At 44.6% G+C, this 22,351-nt stretch overlaps 1 protein-coding gene and 1 long non-coding RNA gene across 3 annotated transcripts in view; one reads left to right on the plus strand and one right to left on the minus strand.

Moving 5' to 3' along the window:
* LOC115897489 overlaps positions 1-22,351 on the plus strand; it is a 40,105-nt gene that overhangs the window by 10,786 nt on the left and 6,968 nt on the right. The gene's annotated exons all lie outside the window — the stretch shown is intronic.
* Positions 735-15,895, minus strand: LOC104662713 (dehydrogenase/reductase SDR family member 4). 2 transcript variants are annotated; one of them, XM_010363803.2, is made up of 8 exons: positions 15,552-15,747; positions 14,258-14,435; positions 9,716-9,817; positions 3,884-3,954; positions 3,733-3,784; positions 3,304-3,438; positions 2,779-2,834; positions 735-1,260 (listed from the first exon to the last, which is right to left on the minus strand). In XM_010363803.2, the coding sequence occupies exons 1-8, from the start codon at positions 15,677-15,679 to the stop codon at positions 1,146-1,148; spliced, it is 837 nt and encodes a 278-aa protein (XP_010362105.2). In that variant the 5' UTR covers positions 15,680-15,747; the 3' UTR covers positions 735-1,145. The 2 variants fall into 2 exon arrangements, with proteins under 2 accessions (XP_010362105.2, XP_030786216.1); XM_030930356.1 differs by lacking the exons at positions 3,304-3,438; positions 3,884-3,954 and having other exon boundaries at positions 1,210-1,260; positions 15,552-15,895.

The following is a 22,351-nucleotide window of genomic DNA, read 5'->3' on the forward strand; positions in this document are numbered from 1 at the left end:
CCGCCGCCACCCCTGCAGCCGGGGAGCCGGGACACTTGCTAGACTACGCTTTGATAGGGACGCTGAGCGCTGCAGTAGTGGCAGAGCCCGCTTCAGTCAGGGTCTGCTGCATTAAGGGCTCCTCTCCCGCGCCTCTGAGCGCCGCTCTCCCGCCCCGCCCGGGGAATTGCCGGACTGAGCATGCGCGCCGCGCTGCCGAGTCCCGTGAGACCACAGGCCGCTGGCCTATACCCCTCTCCTGGGCTCCAGCATAACCTGGTGTCCGGGCCTTCGGGGGTAGCGTTCCCGCTTTCCGTGTACTCAGTCCTCGGGCCGTGGGCAGAATTCATTTCTTTTGTTTGTCGGCCTGGTTACCTTGCAGGGCCTTTTTCTATTCCCTACTGGCTCAGGACCCGTCCAGCTTTTCCTTGCTGACTCGGGAGGGAACTCGGAACCTAGGGCCATGCTGGGAGAGAACTTGGCGGGATCTGGGAGGCAAGGGGCGGGGAGGTGTAAGAGAGTTCATGCTTCCCCATCCTCGCCAGCCTGGCCCTGCCTCGGGGATCCCCGTGGCGTTCCGGGAGTTCCCGTGCCACCTTCCTCCAGTTGGCAGCTCTGCAGACACCTCCACCCCTAAACATCACGCTCAGGTCCTGGAGACAGGGAGGAGGGCTGGGGGATCCAGAGATCCAGCCTGGCCAGACTTCTGCTCTCTGCTCAGCTAAGCACCCCACACTGAGAAATGAACACGTTGATTCGATTCAAAGCCGCGCAATCATCTGCATTTTATTTGCGCCTCATTTGCAAGTTGTTAATTTGCAACTCTGCTCCTTTCACTCCAGCTTCCTTCTCTCCCATCTCCCCTCAAATTCTCCAGTGGCCAGGGTAAAAAATATCTGTTGGTCTTTGCCAAGGTAGACTCAGCCTTGTCAGCAGGCCTGTCCTGTGTTCTCAGGGGAGGCCTTTACCCAAGGCCACAGCAATAGCAGGAATCCTGAGTAAGACGCCAACTTGACGGCAGGGAAAGCTACATCTTGTCACAGGGCAGAATTCATTTTGTGAGGTGAACAGTAAGGTGAGCAGAGGTGGGAATGGCCAGTGGATGAATGCAGGAACAGCATCAGGAGCTAAAGCCCAACACTGCCCCGTGGGCTGTCTCCGGGTTCTCAGAGGCGGGATGGGGTTCCTCCACCCACCACCACTGTCTCCCCAGTGATGTAGCTGGCATCTTCAGAGCACAGGAAAGACACGATGCCAGCACAATCCTCTGGCTCGCCTAACCTGAGGAATAGGGGAAGAAAAGAAGGGAGTAAAAATTAAATAGTTCTGGCCCCCTCACCTGGGACACAGGGAATGAAGTTTGCTCAATCAAGAATTATCAGATGACTTTTCAGGATCAGTGTACAAGCTTTCTGCCTATCAAATAGGGTTACCATGAGGATATGCTGTTATAATTTAGTAGAAGCATACTGTACTCTGCAAAAACCATTACCCATAATATTCAAATACTATGGAAACATACTGTTTTATAGAGAGCTCAGGACACCAAGATCCAAAGTTATATAGATAAAATGGTGAGCAATTATTTCATACTTCAAAAAAATGGTTTCACATGTGCACACACTAAAGTATCAGGGAGTCTGTGTGACAGTAAATGGTGCGTTTAAAATGATTCAGTTTGTAGAGGTTCAACTTACAGACGACCTTTTCAGGAATCTATACTTGTCCCTTAAAGTCAGGTTCATTTGGTGAGAATGTGTTAATTCTTATTTTGTCAGCGATTGCATAGTTAGGGGACACTTTAATCTGCCTGCCATAGTATGCTCTAGAGGTGGGCAGAGTGAGTAGCTCAAACCTAGAAGGACTGAATTAATGGTTCTCCATTCTAGCTGTATCTTGCAATCATTTGAGAGGCTTAAACAAAAAAAGAAAAGACAAAGAAAAACAAAAGCCCAGATGGTCAAGTCCTACCTTGGACCAATTAAAAAAGAATCTCTGGGATTGGGTGGGGCCTGAGCACCTGCAGTTTAAAAAGCTCCACAGGTGATTCTAATGGGAATCCAGGATTGAGCTACATGGGCTAGATCATTCATGGGAGCTCTAGGATGACAATCCCGTGACTTATTAATGAGTTATAAACCAGGACTGTAGCTGATGCCTAACATCAGAATGGCTTTGGGAAAATTTGGGATGTCTGGACCGGTATAGAGTTAGGCATTGCTGGCATTTGTCCTTGAGGGACAAGATGGAGGAAGTAGATAATGCCCTGAAGCCAGAAGGTAAAGAGAGGCGGGGAACTGAGAGGAAAGTGAGCCCAACAAAGGCGCTTGAACAGTTCACCCAGTTCACTGGGGAAGAAAGTAAGTCCTTAGGCAAGGGGAGTTTGGGGCTTAGTAAAGCTCTTCATTCTTTTCATTTGGATTGTAGATCATCAACCTGAGTTTGTAAACATGTGTCATTATTCAAGGGAACTAAAAAAGCATGGTTTTGGTTTTGGTCTCTGGTCTCCATGGATGCTCAGGGGTGGAGGCAATCCCCCATGTGGAGAGAGGACTCAGGGCTTCTCCCAGAGCTCTGCACCGCTGAAACCCCGATGTCTCTGGGTTTACCTTTTGAAAGGGAAGCTGACTTCTTGCTCGGGCCACTGCAGTGATAGTGTTTATGAATTTGTGGTCTGTGAGGCAGAGGAGAGCCTGCCTGTGTTATCTTTGGGACTGAGACAGCGGGCTGTGTGCTGCCAGGGACCAGACCTTTCCATCTTCATGCCTCTTAGGGCCCTTGATGCCATAACAGTTTTACCTTCTTATCTGCAGGGTTTCTTTCATTCTTTCCTGTTTTTCCTTGTCCATCCAGAACTGCAGAAAGAAGGGAAATCTCTTTATGTTTAAGAAGAGGAAAGTGAGGAACAAAAAGAGAAGAAACTGCCCGTCCTCATGGCAACAGAAAGTAAGGATGGAGAGACTTCCCTCTTTCACTTCCTATTTCTTTTTCTAGCTCCCAGCTCTCCCCACTGCCCTCATGTGTTTCATTTGTTTCAGGTTCTAGTGATGCATTTTGCTGCATCTCTCCAATTCTCATCCACGTAGGGAGAGAGGAAACAGCGTGAGTAGAGTCTGAATACCTCAGTCCCCACCCTATGCCTTAGGAATGGTGTGATTGGAGTCTGGCTTACATAGGGCAGCTGGTACAGAGAGGGAATATGGAAAAGCCCAGGGAAAGAGAACGGAGTGGTTGAGAGTTCAGGAATCAGGTACTGGGCTTCCCTGTCCAAGAAGATGTGCCTTTTAAGGGGTTCCAGTGGGATGCAGAGCTCTCCTTCCTCACCATCCTGCTGAAGCTGGTCTTGATAAGTCCAGGTGCTAGGCAGTTCACCCTAATGTTCCTTGGGGCCAGCTCTATGGCCAGGGTCTTGGTGAGGCCCAGCAAAGCTGTTTTACTGACATTGTAAGGAGTGAAGCCCTGGAGATAGAAAACAATGGGTTAGACTCATAATTTCCAGGTCATTCTTGGTTCTAATAACTAGACATAAAGGGCAGTGCTCAATAGGGATCTCCTGTAATGGAGGGGCACAGTTAGGAAACTGTCTTGTGGCTAAACCTCCCCTAGGTTATGGTTTGTGGAGGCAAGGCATCTATTTTGTGGACAGGGACTTGGTGGCGTGATTCTAAAAGGGGACACAAACTTCTTTGGGTAACAGGTGGGGTGGAAAGATGTACAGGATGGGATGGAAGGGGCAGTCAAAAGGGTTCTTACAGGAGATGGACTGAAGGCTGCTATGGAGGCCACGATCACCAGTGAGCCGCCTCTGGAAAAAGAAGAGAGCTGACGGTCTTCCCATTATGGACCACTGCCCTCAGCCCGTGTGGGGTCCCATCTCACCCAGGCTCTCCCTCATTCTCTGTACCCTCGTTTCTCCATTTCTGGCACCACTGCCTTTGTCATCAGGGCTGGGGCCTTCACATTAATGTCCAGAGTCTGAAGCCAAGAGAAGAAGGGGAAATGGCATGAGTGAAGAGCACTGGAGGAGGCATGGCAATGAGGAGTTAGAGTGGGTTCCTAGGATGTTTGTCAGAGCTGACGAAGATCTTAGGATGATATACCTGCATCTTATACATGAAGAAACTGAGGTTCAGGGAGAAGTAGCTCTCACCAGCTGCTCAGCTAGATAATGATATATTAGGTTCAGGTGAGAAAAAATGGAGCCTGGTTCATCTTGTTTCATAAACAGCCAGGTATGATGTGGCCCAGAAGGGGCCTAATTCCTCAGGGCTCCTTTGGATTTGAGCTGCGTGTTCTGCGTTTCTTCAAAGTAGGGAGAGCCTGCAATTGTCAGCCTCCTGGACCTGTCTTAGAGTGGGCCATGCTTCTCGGGGAAAATGTGGCCTGACCTTGGATACCTGGGGTTGTTCTAGCACTTCTCTGGCTTCTGTGCTTAGGGAGTGAGATGCTCTTGGCCCTCTAGGATGGACTGCCTGGCTAGACCTGATTAGAAAGTGGGATCATGAGGACGCACCTTCTGGGGAAGCTGGGTGACAAGCTACAATCAGAATCCCGACATCGATAATGTAAAACAAATCTGTGACCCCTGTTTACATTGTTCTAGACAACTGCTTATATTAAAATATTTCAGTCTTACAGAAAAATTGGAAATAGAAATACAATGAATATCTGGAGATCCTTCACTTAGATTCACCAATTGTTCACATTTTGTCCCGTTTGTCCTCTCTGTAGATCTGTACAGTTTTTTAAATGAACCACTGAAACTCAGTTGCAAGTTTTCTGAAAGATTTTATATAATAAAATGAAAAACTACTAAGAACAAAAATTAAAAAAATAAAAATGTAAATTAAAAAAAAGTAACTCAGGGCTGGTCATGGTGGCTCATGCCTGTAATCCCTGAATTTCGGGAGGCCAAGGTGGGTGGACCACTTTGAGTACAGGAGTTTGAGACCAGCCTGGGCAACATGGCAAACCTCGTCTGTACTAAAAATACAAAAATTAGCCGGATGTGGTGGCATGTGCCTGTAGTCCCAGCTACTCAGGAGGATGAGACGGCAGAAGAGCTTGAACCCAGGAGGTGGAGGTTGCAGTGAGCCGAGATAGCACCACTGCACTCCAGCCTGGGGAATAGTGTGAGGCTCCATCACAAAAATAAATACATAAATAAAATAAAATAAGTAAACTCAGTTGCAGATATTACAATGCTCTATCCCTAAATACTTATCATACATTTCCAGAGAGGAACGATGTTCTTTTACACAACCATAATCTGTTATCACAACCAAGAGTCTGACAATGATGATAATGCTATCTAATATATTGGCCTCATTTGTCCCCCAATTGTGTGTTGTGTTTTTTAAAGTCCAGAGCTCAATCAAGGATCAGCCATTATGTTTGGATTTGATGTACTGTGATAGTTTAAAAAATATATAAAAGTTATAGACACATCTCATTTTATTATGCTTTGCAGATATTGTGTGTGTGTATTTTTTTTTTTTTTTTTTTTTTTTACAAATTAAGGTTTCTTGGCAACCCTGCGCTAATTGGAGCCATTTTTCCAATGTGATGTGCTGACTTTGTCTCTGGGTCACATTTTGGTAATTCTTGGAATATTTCAGACTTTTTCATTATTATCATATCTGTTATGGTGATCTGTGATCAGTGATCTTTCATGTTTTTATTACAAGTGTTTTGGGGTACCACAAACCACACCCAGAAAAGAAGGTGAACTTAATCGATAAATGTTGTACATTCTGACTGCTCTGCCCTTCTCCCATCTCTCTCCCTCTCTGTGGGCCTCTGTATTCCCTGAGACACATTTATATTGAAATTAGACCAATTAATAACTATATAATGGCCTGTAAGTGTTCAAGTGAAAGGAAGAGTCACACATTTTGCACTTCAAATCAAAGGCTAGAAATAATTGAACTTAGTGAGGAAGGCATGTTAAAAGCTGAGGCAGGCTGAAAGCTAGGCCACGTGCACCAGTTAGCCAAATTGTGAGTGCAAAGGAAAAATTCTTGAAGGAAATTAAAAGTGCTACTTCTGTGAACACATAAATGATAGGAAAGCAAAACAGCTTTATTGTTAATATGGAGAGAAATTTCTAGTGCTCTGGATAGAAGATCAAACTAGCCACAACATTCCGTTAAGCCAAAGCCTAATCAGAAAAAGGCCCTAACTTTTTAATTCTTTGAAGGCCGAGAGAGGTGAGGAAGCTCCAGAAGAAAAGTTGGAAGCTAGCAGAGGTTGGTTCATGAGGTTTAAGAAGCCATCTCTGTAACATAAAAGTGCAAGGTGAAGCAGCAAGTGCTGATGTAGAAGCTGCAGCAAGTTATCCAGAAGATCTAGCTAAGATCAGTGATGAAGGCGGCTACACCAAACAACAGATTTTCCTGTAGATGAAACAACCTTCTAGTGGAAGAAGATGCCATGTAGGGCTTTAATAGCTAGAGAGGAGAAGTCAACGCCTGGCTTCAAAACTTCAAAGGACAGGCTTATTCTCTTGTTAGGGTCTAATGCAGCCAGTGACTTTAAGTTGAAGCCAATGCTCATTTATCATTCTGAAAATTCTATGGCTCTCAAGATTTATGCTAAATCTACTCTGCCCATGCTCTATAAATGGAAAACAAAGCCTGAATAACAGTACATCTGTTTATAGCATGGTTAACTGAACATTTAAAGCTCACTGTTGATAGCTACTGCTCAGAAAAAGATTCCTTTCAAACTATTGTTGCTCATTGACAATGTAACTGGTCAGTCAAAAGCTCTGATGGAGATGTACAAGGAGATTAATGTTGTTTTCATGCCTGCTAGCACAACATCCATTCTGTAGTCCATGGATCAGCGGGTACTTCTGACTTGAAGACTTATTATTTAAGAAATACATTTTGTAAGGCTGTAACTGCCGTAGATAGCGATTCCTCTGATGGATCTCAGCAAAGTTAACTGACACCTTCTGAAAAGGATTCACCATTCTAGATGCCATTAAGAATATTTGTGATTCATGGGAGGAGGTCAAAATATCTACATTAACAGGAGTCTGGAAAAAGTTGATTCCAACCCTCATGGATGACGTGGAGGGGTTCAAGACTGCATCAGAGGAAGGAACTGCAGATGTGGTGGAAATAGCAAGAGACCCAGAGGTAGAGCCTGAAGATGGGACTGAATTGCTGCAATCTCATGACAAAATGTAAACGGCTGAGGAGTTGCTTCTTATGGATAAGCAAGGAAAGTGGTTTCTTGGGATGGAATCTATTTCTGGTGAAGATGCCACGAACATTGTTGAAATAACAACACGAGATTTAGAATATTACGTGAACTTAGTTGACTAAGCAGTGGCAGAGTTTGATAGGACTCCAATTTTGAAAGAAGTTCTACTGTGGGTAAATGCTATGAAACAGCATTGCATGCTACAGAGAAATCTTTTGTGAAAGGAAGAATCAACTGATGTGGCAGACTTCACTGCTGGCTTATTTGAAGAAATTGCCACAGCCACCCCAGCCTTCAGCAACACCACCCTAAGTCAGCCACCATCAATGGTGAGGCAAGACCCTCCACCAGCAAAAAGATTACAGCTTCTAAAGTCTCAGATGATTGTTAGCATTTTTTAGCAATAAAGTATTTTAAAATTTAGATACATATATATATTTTAAGAGATAATACTACTGCTCATTTAATAGGCTACCAGTAGATGACCATTATAGTGTAAACGTAACTTTTATATGCACTGAGAAACCAAAAAATTCACAGGACTCACTTTATTATAATATCGAATTTATTGTGCAGTGGCCTGGAACCAGACCCACAATATCTCTGGGTGTGCCTGTAGCTGGTTTAAAACTGACTTTCATATGGTCTCTATTCAGACTGTTCACAAAAGATGTTCCTCTATTTTAAAGAGTATTAAAATCTGGCTGGGTGTGGTGGCTCATGCCTGTAATCCCAATACTTGGGAGGCCGAGGTGGGGGGATCTGTTGAGGCCAGGAATTTGAGACCAGCCTGGGCAACACAGTGAAACCCCATCTCTAATAAAAATACAAAAAATTAACCTGGTGTGGTGGCACATGCCTGTAGTCCCGGGTACTTCAGGAGCTGAGGCACAAGAATTGCTTGAACCTGGGAGGCAGAGGTTGCAGTGAGCTGAGATCGCACCACAGCACTCCAGCCTCGGTGACACAGCGAGGAAAAAAGAAAAAAAAAAAAAAAAGAAAAAGGGAAAAAAGACAGGGCAAGACTGTCTAAGAAAAGAAAGAAAGAAAGAAGTCAACCTTAAATGGTTAGCAGCACATCTTTGGGTAGTTTTGAAGAAAAGATGGTTTAAGAAAGAGAAGTCATTTTGATGATAATTCCTAAGAAGGAAGGTTTTGTTGTCATTGTTGTTGTTGTTGTTTTTAATATAGAGAAAAGGTCTCACTGTGTTGCCCAGGCTTCGCTCAAACTAGCTCATCTAGAATCAAAAACCAGCTCACTGAAGAACATTTTGGCACTTTGGTCTTTATGTGTATGAAACACTAGTAAATAAATCACAGTATTTTTACAACCTGATACTTTAGTGTTGGGAAATTTTTGATGACATCTGATATAGTTGGTATGTTTGTGCCCTCTAAGTCCCATGTTGAAATGTGATCACCAATGTTCAAGGTGGGACCTGGTGTGAGGTGTTTGGGTCATGGGGGTGGATCCCTTTTGAATGGCTTGGTGTCCTGCCTGTGGCAATGAGTGAGTTCTCACTCTATTAGTTCATGCCAGGACTAGTTGTTTAAAAGAGACTGGTTTCTCTCTCTTACTTCCTCTCTTGCCATGTAACACGCCTGCTCCCTTTTTCCTTCTGCCATGATTGTAAGCTTCCTGAGGCCTCATCAGAAGCAGATACTGGCACCATGCTTCTTGTACAGTCTGCAGTATCGTAAGCCAAAACAAACTTCTTTTCTTTATAAATTGCCCAGCTCAGGTATTCCTTTATAGCAACACAGAACAGACTAATACAACATCAGAGTAAAAAGCAAAACCATGAGAAATCATAAAAAATTAGCATTTTCAAATCATGTGGGAATATTAACCTTAATAAACAAAAACAAATATTTTAATTAAAACTTTGTAATTAAGTATGTGTGAAATATATTATAAATATAACGTAATTATACATTTTCACATAAAACCCAATATTCTACCACTTGAATTTAGACATCCAGATCTCAGATTTTCTTGACATTGCAGCTAAGAAGAAACTAATACCGGTTTTTATTTTTTATTTTTAAAGGGTGTGTGTTATACAGTGGCAACTGGTCATTTCACCAGAATTAGTATTTTAAATAACTAGCAGCATTTAATATTTCCCAACTAATAAAAAAGATTACTTTTTGTCAGCTGAAAGGGGACAGGTGGGTGTGTAAATTTAAGTGTCGTAGTTGTTGGCATATTAGCTGCTATGTCTCTGTGGGAAATCAGCCAGGTAGAAGAGCATACTGGGGAAGAAGCCTGGGGAGGGGAGCAGACTACAGTTAGTGAAGAGCAAATACAAGCAGTCAGAACTAGGAGTAGCAGAAACGAATAGGAAGGGCAGGGATAGAGCTACCCCACCCCCAGCCCTTTACCAGGTGTGCTCCACGTGTGTGGCACATGCAAAGAGTCCTCACATTTATACTGCCCTTGACAAACACATTCTAAAAGCAGACAGAGTTTGTACTGAATGTGTTCTGAGGCCCACCCCCTGCTGATTTAATCCCCTCTCACCTTGTCCCACACCTCCTCGGTGATATCCATTAGGCTTCCAAAGAAAGGGTTGACAGCAGCATTGGAGACTAGGATATCGATACCTCCATGAAGCTTCACAGCCTAGAGAGAGGGGGTGAGGTCTGGACCAGGGCTGCAGTAAGTAAGGGAGGTGCATTTACCCGTGTTGATAAAAACTTCCTTTTGAGTTATGCCCTGTGGGTCACGCCTGTAATCACGGCACTTTGGGAGGCCAAGGTGGGAGGATCACTTGAGCTGAGGAGTTTGAGAGAAGCTTGAGCCACATAGTGAGACCTTATCTTTATATTAAAAAAAAAAAAAAATGACAACAAAACCTTCCTTCTTAGGAACTATCGTCAAAATAAGTTCTCTTTCTTAAAATATGTTTTTTTTTTTTTTTTGAAAACTACCCTAAGATCTGCTGCTAACCATTTAAGGTTGGCTTTCTTCTTTCTTTTTTAGATGTAGTCTTGCTCTGTCACCCAGGCTGGAGTACAGTGGCATGATCTCAGCTCACTGCAGCCTTGATCTACTGGGTTCAAGCCATCCTCTTGCCTCAGTCCCCAAAGTAGTCGGGAGTACAAGTACTTGCCACCACATCCCACCAATTTTTGTATTTTTTGTAGAGACAGGGTCTTGCCCTGTTGCCAAGGCTGGTCTGGAACTCTTGAGCTCAAGCCATCCACCTGCCTCAGTATCTGAAATTGTTACAGGTGCGAGCCACCAGAAAGTTGGTCTTTTTTTTTTTGCAGTCTTTTCTTCCCAACTCCTATTCTTCTAAGGCTGTCTCTGACCCTTTGCTTTTTTCTTTACACTTGCCCTTTGGGACGCTCCTTCATTCTCATGATTTCAAGTCTCACCTCAAAATCTATTTCTAGACCCCTCCTCTTCCTTTTACAGTGAGTTCTACCCCTATTTCTCCAAGTGCTTACTGTCCAGTTCTCCTTGAATAAGTTACCCGTATCTCAAATTCAATCTGTCCACACTTACCTGAATGGAAAAACTGGCTTAAATAGAGCTGAAGAAAGTTACCCTGGAGGGGCCTTTGAGATCATCTGTTCCAATGTCCTTAAGGTGGAGATGATGAAACAGGTTCAGGGAATTTTCTCAAGATCATATAGTTCAGTAGTGACACACTGAGGCTAGCTAAGAACAGGAGGCCTGCTTATTCTGTGTTTGGGAAAGTGATTTGCTCAGGGCACAAAGCTAGTTAGCAGTGGAAGAACCGAGGTCAGTCTCCCACTTTGTAGCACACCGCTAATTCATAGGAGCCCTCTGAAAGTGAGTTGGGGTCATTAGGAAACTGACTGCCCAGGAGAGCCATGATGGGAGAAGATACCAGCCTGAATTTAAAGCAATTCCATATTTAGTTATAGTGTCATTTTCCCTGTCTCTGTCTCTCTCTTTTGACCTGAAGGCATGAAAGATTCAAGGCAGAAACTGACATTTAAACTGAGAAAGCCAAGAAAGGCAACATCTCACCTCCTTAATAAGTTATAAGTAGGTAGTGAGGCATGTGCTAGAGTAATGAATGACCAAGCAGAATCTGCCAACAAGAGTTTTCAGTACAAAGCCACCTTGAAACCAGACTTTGCATTTGCCCAGAACTGGCAATTTTGATGCCTTGGGCAAGCAGCAGTACATGGGCCCTTGGTCAACTTTGTGCTTCAGATTTGGCACACAGAGGGGTGTTACTAACAATGTACACCATCTGCTAGCTTCCCATTTTAACTCATTATTCTTGTTAACTAGGTGCTAAGCTCAGTTGTTTCTAGACGGTTGAAGGAATGCCTGGGCTGTCGACATGTAAATCTAATAAAATTTACAGTCATATAATCTTTCAAAACCAGTATTCATACTTTCCTGAACGCTTTAAATTTTGGCATAAAGCCCAGTCACCTGCCTTGGTTTTGTATAAGTCTCACCAATGGACTTGTTACTAGGGAGGTGCAGAGTAAGTTAATAAGTAATGTGCGCTGTGCTGAGTACACATGTGTCTGAGCTGGGAGAGGACAGTGGATTGCTCTAGAATCACCTGGAGACATTTTCTACTCTGCAGTATACCTCATGCCTATAGTCTTAGCCACTTGGGAGGCGGAGGTGAGAGGATTGCTTGAGTTCAGGGGTTGGTGGTTACAGAGTGCTATGATCATGCCACTGCACTCCAGCCTGGAAAACAGAGTGAGGCCTTGTCTCTGGAAAAAAAAAAAGTCTTCTAAGTCTTATTCTAAATTGTGTGATCACTACACTAAAGCAGTTAGGAGGTATTTGCTCTGTGTTCTGATAGTTATATAATTTTAAGAAAAAATATAATCAAGCAGATAGGCAGCTAACCTGGTTTCCACTTACCACACCACTTAGAAGCTTTGTGGTGCAGATGAGGAGGCCACTGGGTAGTAACCATTCTCAGGGCAGTGGCTTTTCTCATTGCAGGGTAACATGTGGCAATTGGCAAAAGACATTTCAAATAGCTGACAAGTATTCTATCATTCTCCTCTCTGACAATGGTCACACAAACTACCTGAGAGTCATTTTTGACTTCGCTCGTGTTTCCCACTTTTTGACATGGGGTTGGAAAATCTTGGTTCGTTCCCACTAAATGTCTCTTGGACACATCTGTTCCAGTCCCACCACCACTGCTCTAAACCTGGATGACAGCAACAGTTTCCTCACTGATGCCCTGGATTCAGTGTCTTCTCTGTATATCCTTTCTACCAGAGCCAGATTATCTTTCTTAATAACCATATTTCTCTTGCTCAAAACCTCACATGGCTTCTTATTTGCTATAAGGATGTGTAAACATATCCTTTTAAGGTCCTTAACATATCCTTTTAAGAAGCTATTGCTGGGTGCGGTGGCTCATGCCTGTAATCCCAGCACGTTAGGAGGCCAAGGGGGTGTATCACCTGAGGTGAGGAGTTCAAGACCAGCCTGGCCAACATAGTGATGGGTCTCTACTAAAATACAAAAATTAGCTGGACGTGGTGGTGGATGCCTGTAATCCTAGCTACTCGGGATGCTGAGGCATGAGGATTGCTTGAACCTGGAGGCTGAGGTTGCAGTGAGCTAAGATTGTGCCATACCACTCTAGCCTGGGCAAGAAGAGTGAAACTCTGTCTCAAAAAAAAAAAAAGAAAAAAAGGATATGGAGGATCATGGCCTCTATCTTTCCAATGCAGCCCCTTTCCCAGCAGTACTTCTAAGCCTGTGCTCTCCACTGTGGACTGACAGCACTCCTCTCTTTCCTTCAGTTGCTTCTTGGCTGTCTGCTCATTTTGCGGAGTTATCTGGAACCTCATCTCTATTCCATCCGTCCATTCACATTTATTCCTAAACGTTTAGCTCAAGTACCACTTCTGGGCTAGGCCTGTAGGCCTTGTTAAGTGAACCTAGTGGGGGTCACAGGATGTTTTTCCAGCAGGATTTTGACATTAAATTGCTACTTACATGTCATATAGTTAGTGCTAATTGACCCAGACTCCCAAACAGCTCCTTCCACATCAGGATCAAGTCCCTAATCTTGGGCTGTGTTCACCAGCCTAGGCCAGGCTTTTTTGGACTCACATTTGTGACACTCTTGGACTCACATTTGGCTCTTTCCAATGCACATCTGAGCATTTGCCAGACAGTTCCTTAAAAATGGAAGTACCCTATGCAGTCTACCACACTACTGTCTACTATTGTTAAGATCCTCCTCTTCTAAAAAGATTATGCAAATTATTTCTGCCAACCTTCCAATCTGTTAGCACAATCCTGTACTTTCCATTTTTGGGTAGATTCTCCCTTCCACTCTGGGGAATAAAGTGTGTGCCCTGAGCCTCAAGGGAAGAGGAGCTTCCTTTGCTGGATGGTTCATATTTTCTTCAGCAGCTGCAGGGCTGGTGTCCACTACTAATTGTGACATTGACTTATATACTTTCTTTGAGACTAAAGTCCAGTACCTGGTAGTCCGTAGGCAGCAAATAAAGGAAGGGAGCTTGGGAGGTCTGGGTTGAATCACAGCTCTTTCCTTACTGGCTGTGGGACCTTAGGAAGTTGCTCCAGCTATCTGAGCCAGTCTCTGCAGACTGAGAGAATAGTGCTTGCCTTGCTTGGGTTGTTGTCAGGCCTAGAGATAACCTGTGTAAGGCTCTGAACACAGGAAATGGCACATAATAAGTGGCTGAAACATGGTGGGCTGCTTCCTGAGGTTCCCAGGGACTTGACTCTATAAGCTGAAGAATAGGGGATTGTTTATTAGCTCATGGGTGGGAACATCCATTTTGTGATTGTATTTACCCTTCTTATCTGTCCAATTAGATGGAAAATTACTGGAGAACCAGTACCAACTGTTTCTTTGGGGTACTCAAGGGATGATGCAGGGTTGAAGCATTAGAATGTTTTAAAATTCTCTGAGATGGGATGAGTCTCTGAAGTTAGTTTATGAACATAACAGAAAGGCACACAGTAAAAATGTGCTGCTATCCAGGAAAGCAGGGAAGGAGGATCAGGCTGGCTCCCTTTTCCACCTCCTGGCTCTGTGCCTATTTCCCTGCAGCTCACCGTAGCCACCAGCCGCTCCCGGTCCTCCGCCTTCCCCACATGGCACACGGTGCCCGTCACGCTCAGCCCTTCCCCCTGCAGCGTGGACACCGCCTGGTCCACATTCTGCTGCTTCCGGCTGCTGACGACCACGTGGGCCCCGTCCTGGGCCAGACGCCGGGCGATGGCAAAGCCGATCCTGTGAGCAGAAAGAGACAAAGACTGCCAAGGCCTGTGCAGGGGAAGAGGTCAACAGCATGGGCTCTGAAGACTGCCCGGGTTTGAATTCTGGCTCTTTCTCTAGATGACCTCCACGTGTCTCTTCTATGTGTAAAACAGGCTTAATGGCACGGCCATTTTTGGCACTCATTTACTTTTTCTTATGACCTGGACCACAGCCTCAGTTCCCAAGAACTTACATCACTTTCTACAGTTCCCACCACGGGTGACAGGCTTCATTCCCTGTTGGGACTGAGAGGTGAGAAATGAGCTGGGTGTGCAGCAGCCACTTCCATGATTTGAGGATCTCACTCAGAACAGCCCTGCCCCCAGGTTTCTTTCTTACTAGTCTACCATATTCTCAGAATTCTATCCTTAGTTATTTTTTGGGAACATCTATTTTGTGAAAAGATGGTCTCTGGTCAAAAATGTAAATATTGCCTTGGGAGGAAGAGTTACACATTCTGGACTTGTCAGTCGTTAGCGTTTTACCTACATTTGTATTTTAGTTTTGTGGAGAGCTGGCATCTAGCAAAGTCCTGTAGACATGAGAACCAGGACAGACAAGAGTGGTGGGTGAGAAACAGGCTGGACAGGGTAGGCCCAGATGTACCGACCTAAACAAAAATCTTGACACATGGCTGTTCTGTTCCATCTAGGTAAGGGGGCGGGGGGGCGTCCCGGGAGACTTTCTCGTGCCCAAATAAAGTGTCTGGTATATTTTCAAAGTGCTGGAGGCCTTGGGATAGGATTTTGAAATCCAGATTCCCTTGGATTTCTAGTTTCTGGTTTTCCCAGACGCTAGGTGGAGCTGGTTGACTGGGGCAGCCCAGAACACTGCGGGGACTAGATCGATAGGTCTGCACAGAGGTGGCACAGTTGTGCCAGAGGCAGCAGGGACGCGAACCTGGCAAGGGAGGGTCCAGGGCCAGGGGATTCGGAGGGGTTTCAGGCGGACCACGCGGCTGCTTTTTTCCAGGGTCAGACTTTGGCCGCGTGTGAGGTCTGAGGATAGGGGCACCGGAGGCCGAGGATGAGAAGCCAGTGCCTGTTTCCAGGCAGCCAGGGCCTCAGAAACTCCAGCCGGAGTACTCACCCGTCAGTGGAGGCGGTTACCAGGGCCACCTTATTCGCGAGCGGGTCCCGGCGGTTCATCCCAGAGCTGGCCATCCGCACCGAATTCCAAGCCCGGACACAGAGGCCTAGCAGCCCCGTCTTGTGCATGGCTCAGACCAGCAAGTCTGGGTTCCACTCCTTCCAGCGAGGTGACATAAAGTAGGACGAAGGGCAGGACGAAGGGCGGGCTGCTTCCCTGCTCTCCCCCTCCCCGCCCCCGCGCCGTCCCCTCCTTGTCCCCGCCTGCTGGAAGTCCTCTGTGGCGGTGCTCGCCTCCCTCCGCCGCCGCTCCCCGCAGCCATCTACGTTCCGCCCGACGGGGGCTTGCCCGACTGGGGCTTGCCTTCCGGAGCTGGCGGGTGACCAAAGCGTTCTCTGTTCAAGTTCTCTGTAGGGCTCGCCCCTCCCCTGGCCCCGGCAGGAACCCGCAGACTTTGGCCGCTGCCCGTCTGCATCTACTTGCCCACGTTTTTCTTCTGGGGGAAGTGGGGGTTTTGAGTTGGTTGCTTTGCTTCTTCAGAATTCCTTCTCCAAGAAAGTTTGAGTACATGTATGTGACAGCCCACAGGAGGGCAAATGTTTTGAGACTGCCCATGGAGGTGAGGCCTCTGGTCCTCATAGAGTCCACCAGGTGAGGCTGGAGGAGCCTGGGAGAGATGTGATAGGGAGTAGCTGCACCAGGCCTGGCACTGCCCTTCACTCTGCCCAAGGTCTCCTCCATCTTCACGGGCCCTGGAGGGCAGACTATGGTCATTGACCAAACAGTATCTCATATCCCTCGCCAAAGGGACTTCCTCCTTTACAGGGGCTGAGTGCTAGCCAGGAGGCTGCAGATTCCCTGGGGCAGTGGTGGAAACGCTGAGAACTGGGGGCACTCAAGTTCTGCCTAACCACTCTGTCCCCATGTGTTTGCCTCCATCCTAGTTCAATAAATATTTGTTGAATGCAAAATCTCTTTATGAACTGTAAGCTACTAAGCACATAGTAGTTACTGCCACCATGTAGTGATTATTATTGGTGCCCTGGGCCAGACTCTTCATCTGTAAATTACTGATGGCGTGGAGTAGATGATGAATAAAGTCCTTGCCAGCTATACATTCTGTGTCCAAGACTTCAGCCTCCACTTCTACTAAGTGGGCTAAAATGATCTCCTTCCTATGTTTCTGGGAGAATCAGTAGGTCTGGATGGCTTATGGTGCACTGTAGAAAGGCCCCAACAGACCCAGATGCAAGCATCAGAATTGGTTTAGCCCACTGGCCTCCAAAGGCCAGACTGAGAAGCAGTGCTGGTCCATGGCAATGTTTTCACTAGTTCAAGGCAAAATGACAAAATAAAGACATTACAGTGAGTTTTACAAAGCTAAGCTTATTTAACAGTCCTTTATTGTGGAGTATACATTTGCTCCTTTGTGTGTGTATGTGTGTGTGTGTTAGTGTTTTCTTTCAGAAAAGATGATGAAAGCAGATGGGTAGGTTTAGAGATATGTCGTTGGTGAAATCACCAGTTTGGCAGTCTTATGTCAGTCTCTACAATTAAAGGGGAAAGAATTCTGATTTGTGAAATCAGTTCTAGGCATGACTTTTTAATAGAATTCATGTTTGCTCAAGATTTATTTAGTGTAGGTTAGCTGAGCAGCTGAAAAAGGCTTTTGACATTCAAAAGGGGGTGTACGGCGAGCAAGTAATAGAACAGGCCTGCATTGGATTTATAGTGTTTTCCTCACTATAAGAAGTTACAGCTGCAGTACTCTGCTTTGGTACTCAGCACATCCCCATGAGATAAGAGAGCTTAAGTATAATTTTCCCCATGTCCAGGGAAAGCTGAATCTGACTGGTACCCCTCAGTCTGAGCCTCATGAATTACTGACAAAGGCTGGAAGCGCCACACTCCTTGTCCTCTTGCACTGTTTGGAGCTAATGCACTGTGGGAACCCTTCCCAGGGCCCCCCATCTGTGTGTAGGGCTGGGGAGAGGGTACACAGGAGGACTGCTGCAGGGCTTCTCAGGGCTTGGTTCAAAGGGACAGGCCTGCAAGTGGCATTTGATCTCTCTTCCCCTTCTCTTCAGAGGTAGACAGGCGGACTCAGGGGCTGAGATTGGCAGAAAGGTGAGGAAGACTGTACTTCAACGAGCAAAGGATTCTGGGAAAAGAGAATTGTGGCATGGGGGTTTGGTGAACATCACATGGCCCTTCCTTTAGTTGGCAGGATTGCTATTTGGCTTCCAGCACTATTTCTTTTATGGAGAGAACAGGGGACATTAGGGAGGGGGCCTGTGAGCAGAAAAGGATAGAAGGAAGTCAAGAAGTATGGGAATCTCTAGCACTACTCCTCATCAAGCTGGCTCATTGGAGATAAGAACAGGAAATCTTGGGCCGGGCACGGTGGCTCATGCTTGTAATCCCAGCACTTTAGGAGGCCGACTTGGGCGGATCACTTGAGGTCATGAGTTCAAGACCAGCTGGGCAACACCATGAAACCTCATCTCTACTGAAAATGCAAAAATTAGACGAGCATGGTCAGGAGTTGGAGACCAGCCTGGCCAACATGGTGAAACCCTGTCTTTACTAAGAATACTAAACTTAGCTGGGCATGGTCAGAACGTCGAGATCAGCCTGGCCAACATGGTGAAACCCTGCCTGTACTAAAAATACAAAAACTAGCCAGGCCTGGTGGCACGTGCTTGTAGTTCCAGCTACTCAGGAGGCTGAGGCAGGAGAATTGCTTTAATCTGGGAGGCAGAGGTTGCAGCGAGCAGAGATCATGCCACTGAACTCCAGCCTGGGCAACAGAATGAGAGACTCCATCTCAAAAAACAAAAACAAAAACAAAAATAAAAAAACACAACAGGAAATCTTTCAGGGATATACATGCATATTTGGGAGTATCTCTTTGAAATGGGAACTGTAATAGGCAATGGTATTGTTCTTGTGTGGAGGTGGTAACATCTGCCTATCTTGAGGGACAAATCCCTCCATGATTGAGGGCTCTGCTCCTATCCTTTTCAAGGGCTGCCTGCGACCGCAGAAGAGAATTCACCTGAGGCGGAATTTAAGTCTTGCATTTTGCAATAGCTGTCCTAGATTAATTGTTGAGTCATGCATCACTGACATAAGTCAGGAGTAGGCAGTGTGGGAGGGGTGGTGTGGGCTTAGGACAACTGCTAAGCAGAGAAAATAATGGTAAGAGTGTTAACAGTATTTATTGAGCACTTCGTTACTAAGTGTTGGCAAGTTTTAAGTGCTTTTTATAAATTTTATTGAATATTTTTCATCTGGTCAAATGGGTGTTTTAATGTAGGGAGCCAGAGGCCTGAGGGTCGTGACCAACTCAGTATTCCACTGAAGGCTATATGACCAAACAGCAAACTGTTTATCATGAATGCAGAATGTGGGCCAACTCACTTCTGCACCTGCCGCCAGGAGGTTTGCTGAGGGCAATCACTCCCTGGTGCTGTGCTCCTTGAGGTTATCTACTGCAACATCTGGAGACTACTGTTCAAAGAATGCAGTCGTGCAAGCCTGCACTAAGTCAAGCAGCTGACTGACAACCACCCCTTTCTCCCTACCTCCTTTACTCAATAAATATGAAGCGCTATAGAAACTCAGGGCCCTTGTTCACTAGAAGCAAGGAGCCCCCTGAACCCTTCTTCCAAGTTTACTTTTTTGCCTTTGTCTTTATTCTTGTGTTAATCTTCTTTTGTTAAGTCCACCAAGGACTGTGGCATTTTAAATTCTTTTTTCGTTTTTTGAGACAGAGTTTTGCTCTGTCACCAGGCTGGAGTGCAGTGGCACAATTTTGGCCCCCTGCAACCTCTGCCTCCCAGGTTCAAGTGATTCGCCTGCCTCAGTCTCCCAAGTAACTGGGACTACAGGCACATACCACCTGACCCAGCTAATTTTTGTAATTTTAGTGGAGATGGGGTTTCACCGTGTAGGTCAGGATGGTCTCGATCTCTTGACCTAGTGATCTGCCCACCTCAGCCTCCCAAAGTGCTGGGATTACAGGCATGAGCCACTGCACCTGGTCAGGTGTTTTAAATTCTCTATGTGAAATTCGAGTGAGTGATGACAACCTCAACCAGTACGTGTTGTATAGCTACACTTCAGTTTTCTGGCATTGTTGGGGGATTGATAGCTTTCATAGAAATCAATTTTCTCTGAATTTGTATTTTAACTTTCAGAATCAGTGTGTTTTTCAAATCAATACATCTATTCATTAAATATAAAATAACACATGCTTATTATTTTAAAAAGGGACAGAAAGTTATTTGAAAAGTAAAAGGTTACTGTTCCCTATGTTTTTTTTAACCTTCTTCCCATATAGCTCTTGGCTTCGTGTATCCTTCCAGAAGTTTTCTATACATTTACATGCATTTTTCTTTTAAAAATTGTTTCCACAATTGAGATGAGACTATACATACTGTCCTTTAAATTTCTTTTCTTTTCTTTCTTCTATGCTCCAACCCCCACTTTTTTTTTTCTATTTTTAAGTTATTATACTTTAAGTTCTGAGATACGTGTGCAGAATGTGCGGGTTTGTTACATGTGCCATGGTGGTTTGGTGCACCCAACAACCTGTCACCTACATTAAGTATTTCTCCCAATGCTATCCTTCCCCTAGCCCCCCACCACCCCCAAAAGGTCCTGGTGTGTGATATTGCCCTCCCTGTGTCCATGTGTTCTCATTGTTCAACTTTCACTTATGAGTCAGAACATGCAGTATTTGGTTTTCTGTTCTGTTGTTAGTTTGCTGAGAATGATGGTTTCCAGCTTCATCCATGTCCCTGCAAAGGACATGAACTCATCCTTTTTTATGGCTGCATAGTATTCCCTGGTGTATATGTGCCACATTTTCTTTATCCAGTCTATCATTCATGAGCATTTGGGTTGGTTGCAGGTCTTTGCTATTGTGAACAGTGCTCCAATAAACATATGTGTGCATGTGTCTTTATAGTAGAATGATTCATAATCCTTACGTATATACCCAATAATGGGATTGCTGGGTCAAATGGTATTTCTGGTTCTAGATCTTTGAGGAATGGCCACACTGTCTTCCACAATGGTTGAACTAATTTACACTCCCACCAACAGTCTAAAAGCGTTCCTATTTCTCCACATTCTCTCCAGCACCTGTTGTTTCCTGACATTGTAATGATTGCCATTCTAACTGGTGTGATATGGTATCTCATTGTAGTTTTGATTTGCATTTTTCTAATGAGCAGTGATGATGAGCTTTTTATCTTGTCTGTTGGCTGCATAAATGTTTTCTTTTGAGATGCGTCTGTTCACATCATTAGCCCACTTTTTGATGGAGTTGTTTTTTTTCTTGTAAATTTGTTTAAGTTTGTTGTAGATTCTGGATATTAGCTCATTGTCAGATGGATAGATTGCAAAATTTTTCTCCCATTCTATAGGTGGCCTGTTCACTCTGATGATAGTTTGTTTCTTTTGCTGCATTGAAGCTCTTTAATTAGGTCCCATTTGTCTATTTTGGCTTTTTTTTTTTACCATTGCTTTCGGTGTTTTAGTCATGAAGTCTTTGCCTATACTTATGTCCTGAATGGTATGGCGTTGGTTTTCTTCTAGGGTTTTTATGGTTTTAGATCTTATATTTAAGTCTTTAATCCATCTTGAGTTAATTTTTTTATAAGGTGAAAGGAAGGGGTCCAGTTTCAGTGTTCTGCATATGGCTAGCCAGTTTTCCCAACACCATTGATTAAATAGGGAATCTTCTCCTTATTGTTTGTTTTTGTCAGATTTGTCAAAGATCAGATGGTTGTAGATGTGTGGTGTTATTTCTGAGGCCTCTGTTCCATTCCACTGGTCTAGATATCTGTTTTGGTACCAGTACCATGCTGTTTTGGTTAATGTAGCCTTGCAGTATAGTTTGAAGTCAGGTAGCATGATGCCTCCAGTTTTGTTCTTTTTGTTTAGGATTATCTTGGCTATATTGGCTCTTTTTAGGTTCCATATAAAATTTAAAGTAGTTTTTTCCAATTCTGTGAAGAAAGTCAATGGTAGCTTGACGGGATAGCATTGAATCTATAAATTACTTTGGGCAATATGGCCATTTTCATGATATTGATTCTTCCTATCCATGAGCATGGAATGTTTTTCCATTCGTTTGTGTCCTCACTTATTTCCTTGAGCAGTGGTTTGTAGTTCTCCTTGAAGAGTTCCTTCACATCCCTTGGAAGTTGGATTCCTAGGTATTTTATTCTCTTTGTAGCAGTTGTGAATGGGAGTTCACTCATGATTTGGCTCTCTGTTGTCTGTTATTGGTGTGTAGGAATACTTGTGATTTTTGCATGTTGATTTTGTATCCTGAGACTTTGCTGAAGTTGCTCGTCAGCTGAAGGAGATTTTGGCCTGACACGATAGGGCTTACTAAATATGCAATCATGTCATCTGCAAACAGAGACAATTTGACTTCCTCTCTTCCTGTTTGAATACCCTTTATTTCTTTCTCTTTCGTGACTGCCCTGGCCAGAACTTCCAGTACTATGTTGAATAGGAGTTGTGAGAGACAGCATCCTTGTCTTGTGCCTTTTTTCAAGGAAATGCTTCCAGTTTTTGCCCATTCAGTATGATATTGGCTGTGAGTTTGTCATAAATAGCTCTTATTATTTAGAGGTATGTTCAATCAACACCTATGTTATTGAGAGTTTTTCGCATGAAGGGGTGTTCAGTTTTTTCAAAGGCCTTTCTGCATCTATTCAATTAATCATGTGGTTTTTGTCATTGGTTCTTTTTATGCGATGGATTACATTTATTGATTT

This window comes from Rhinopithecus roxellana, chromosome 5, assembly GCF_007565055.1.
Source record: "Rhinopithecus roxellana isolate Shanxi Qingling chromosome 5, ASM756505v1, whole genome shotgun sequence".
Taxonomy (NCBI): domain Eukaryota; kingdom Metazoa; phylum Chordata; class Mammalia; order Primates; family Cercopithecidae; genus Rhinopithecus; species Rhinopithecus roxellana.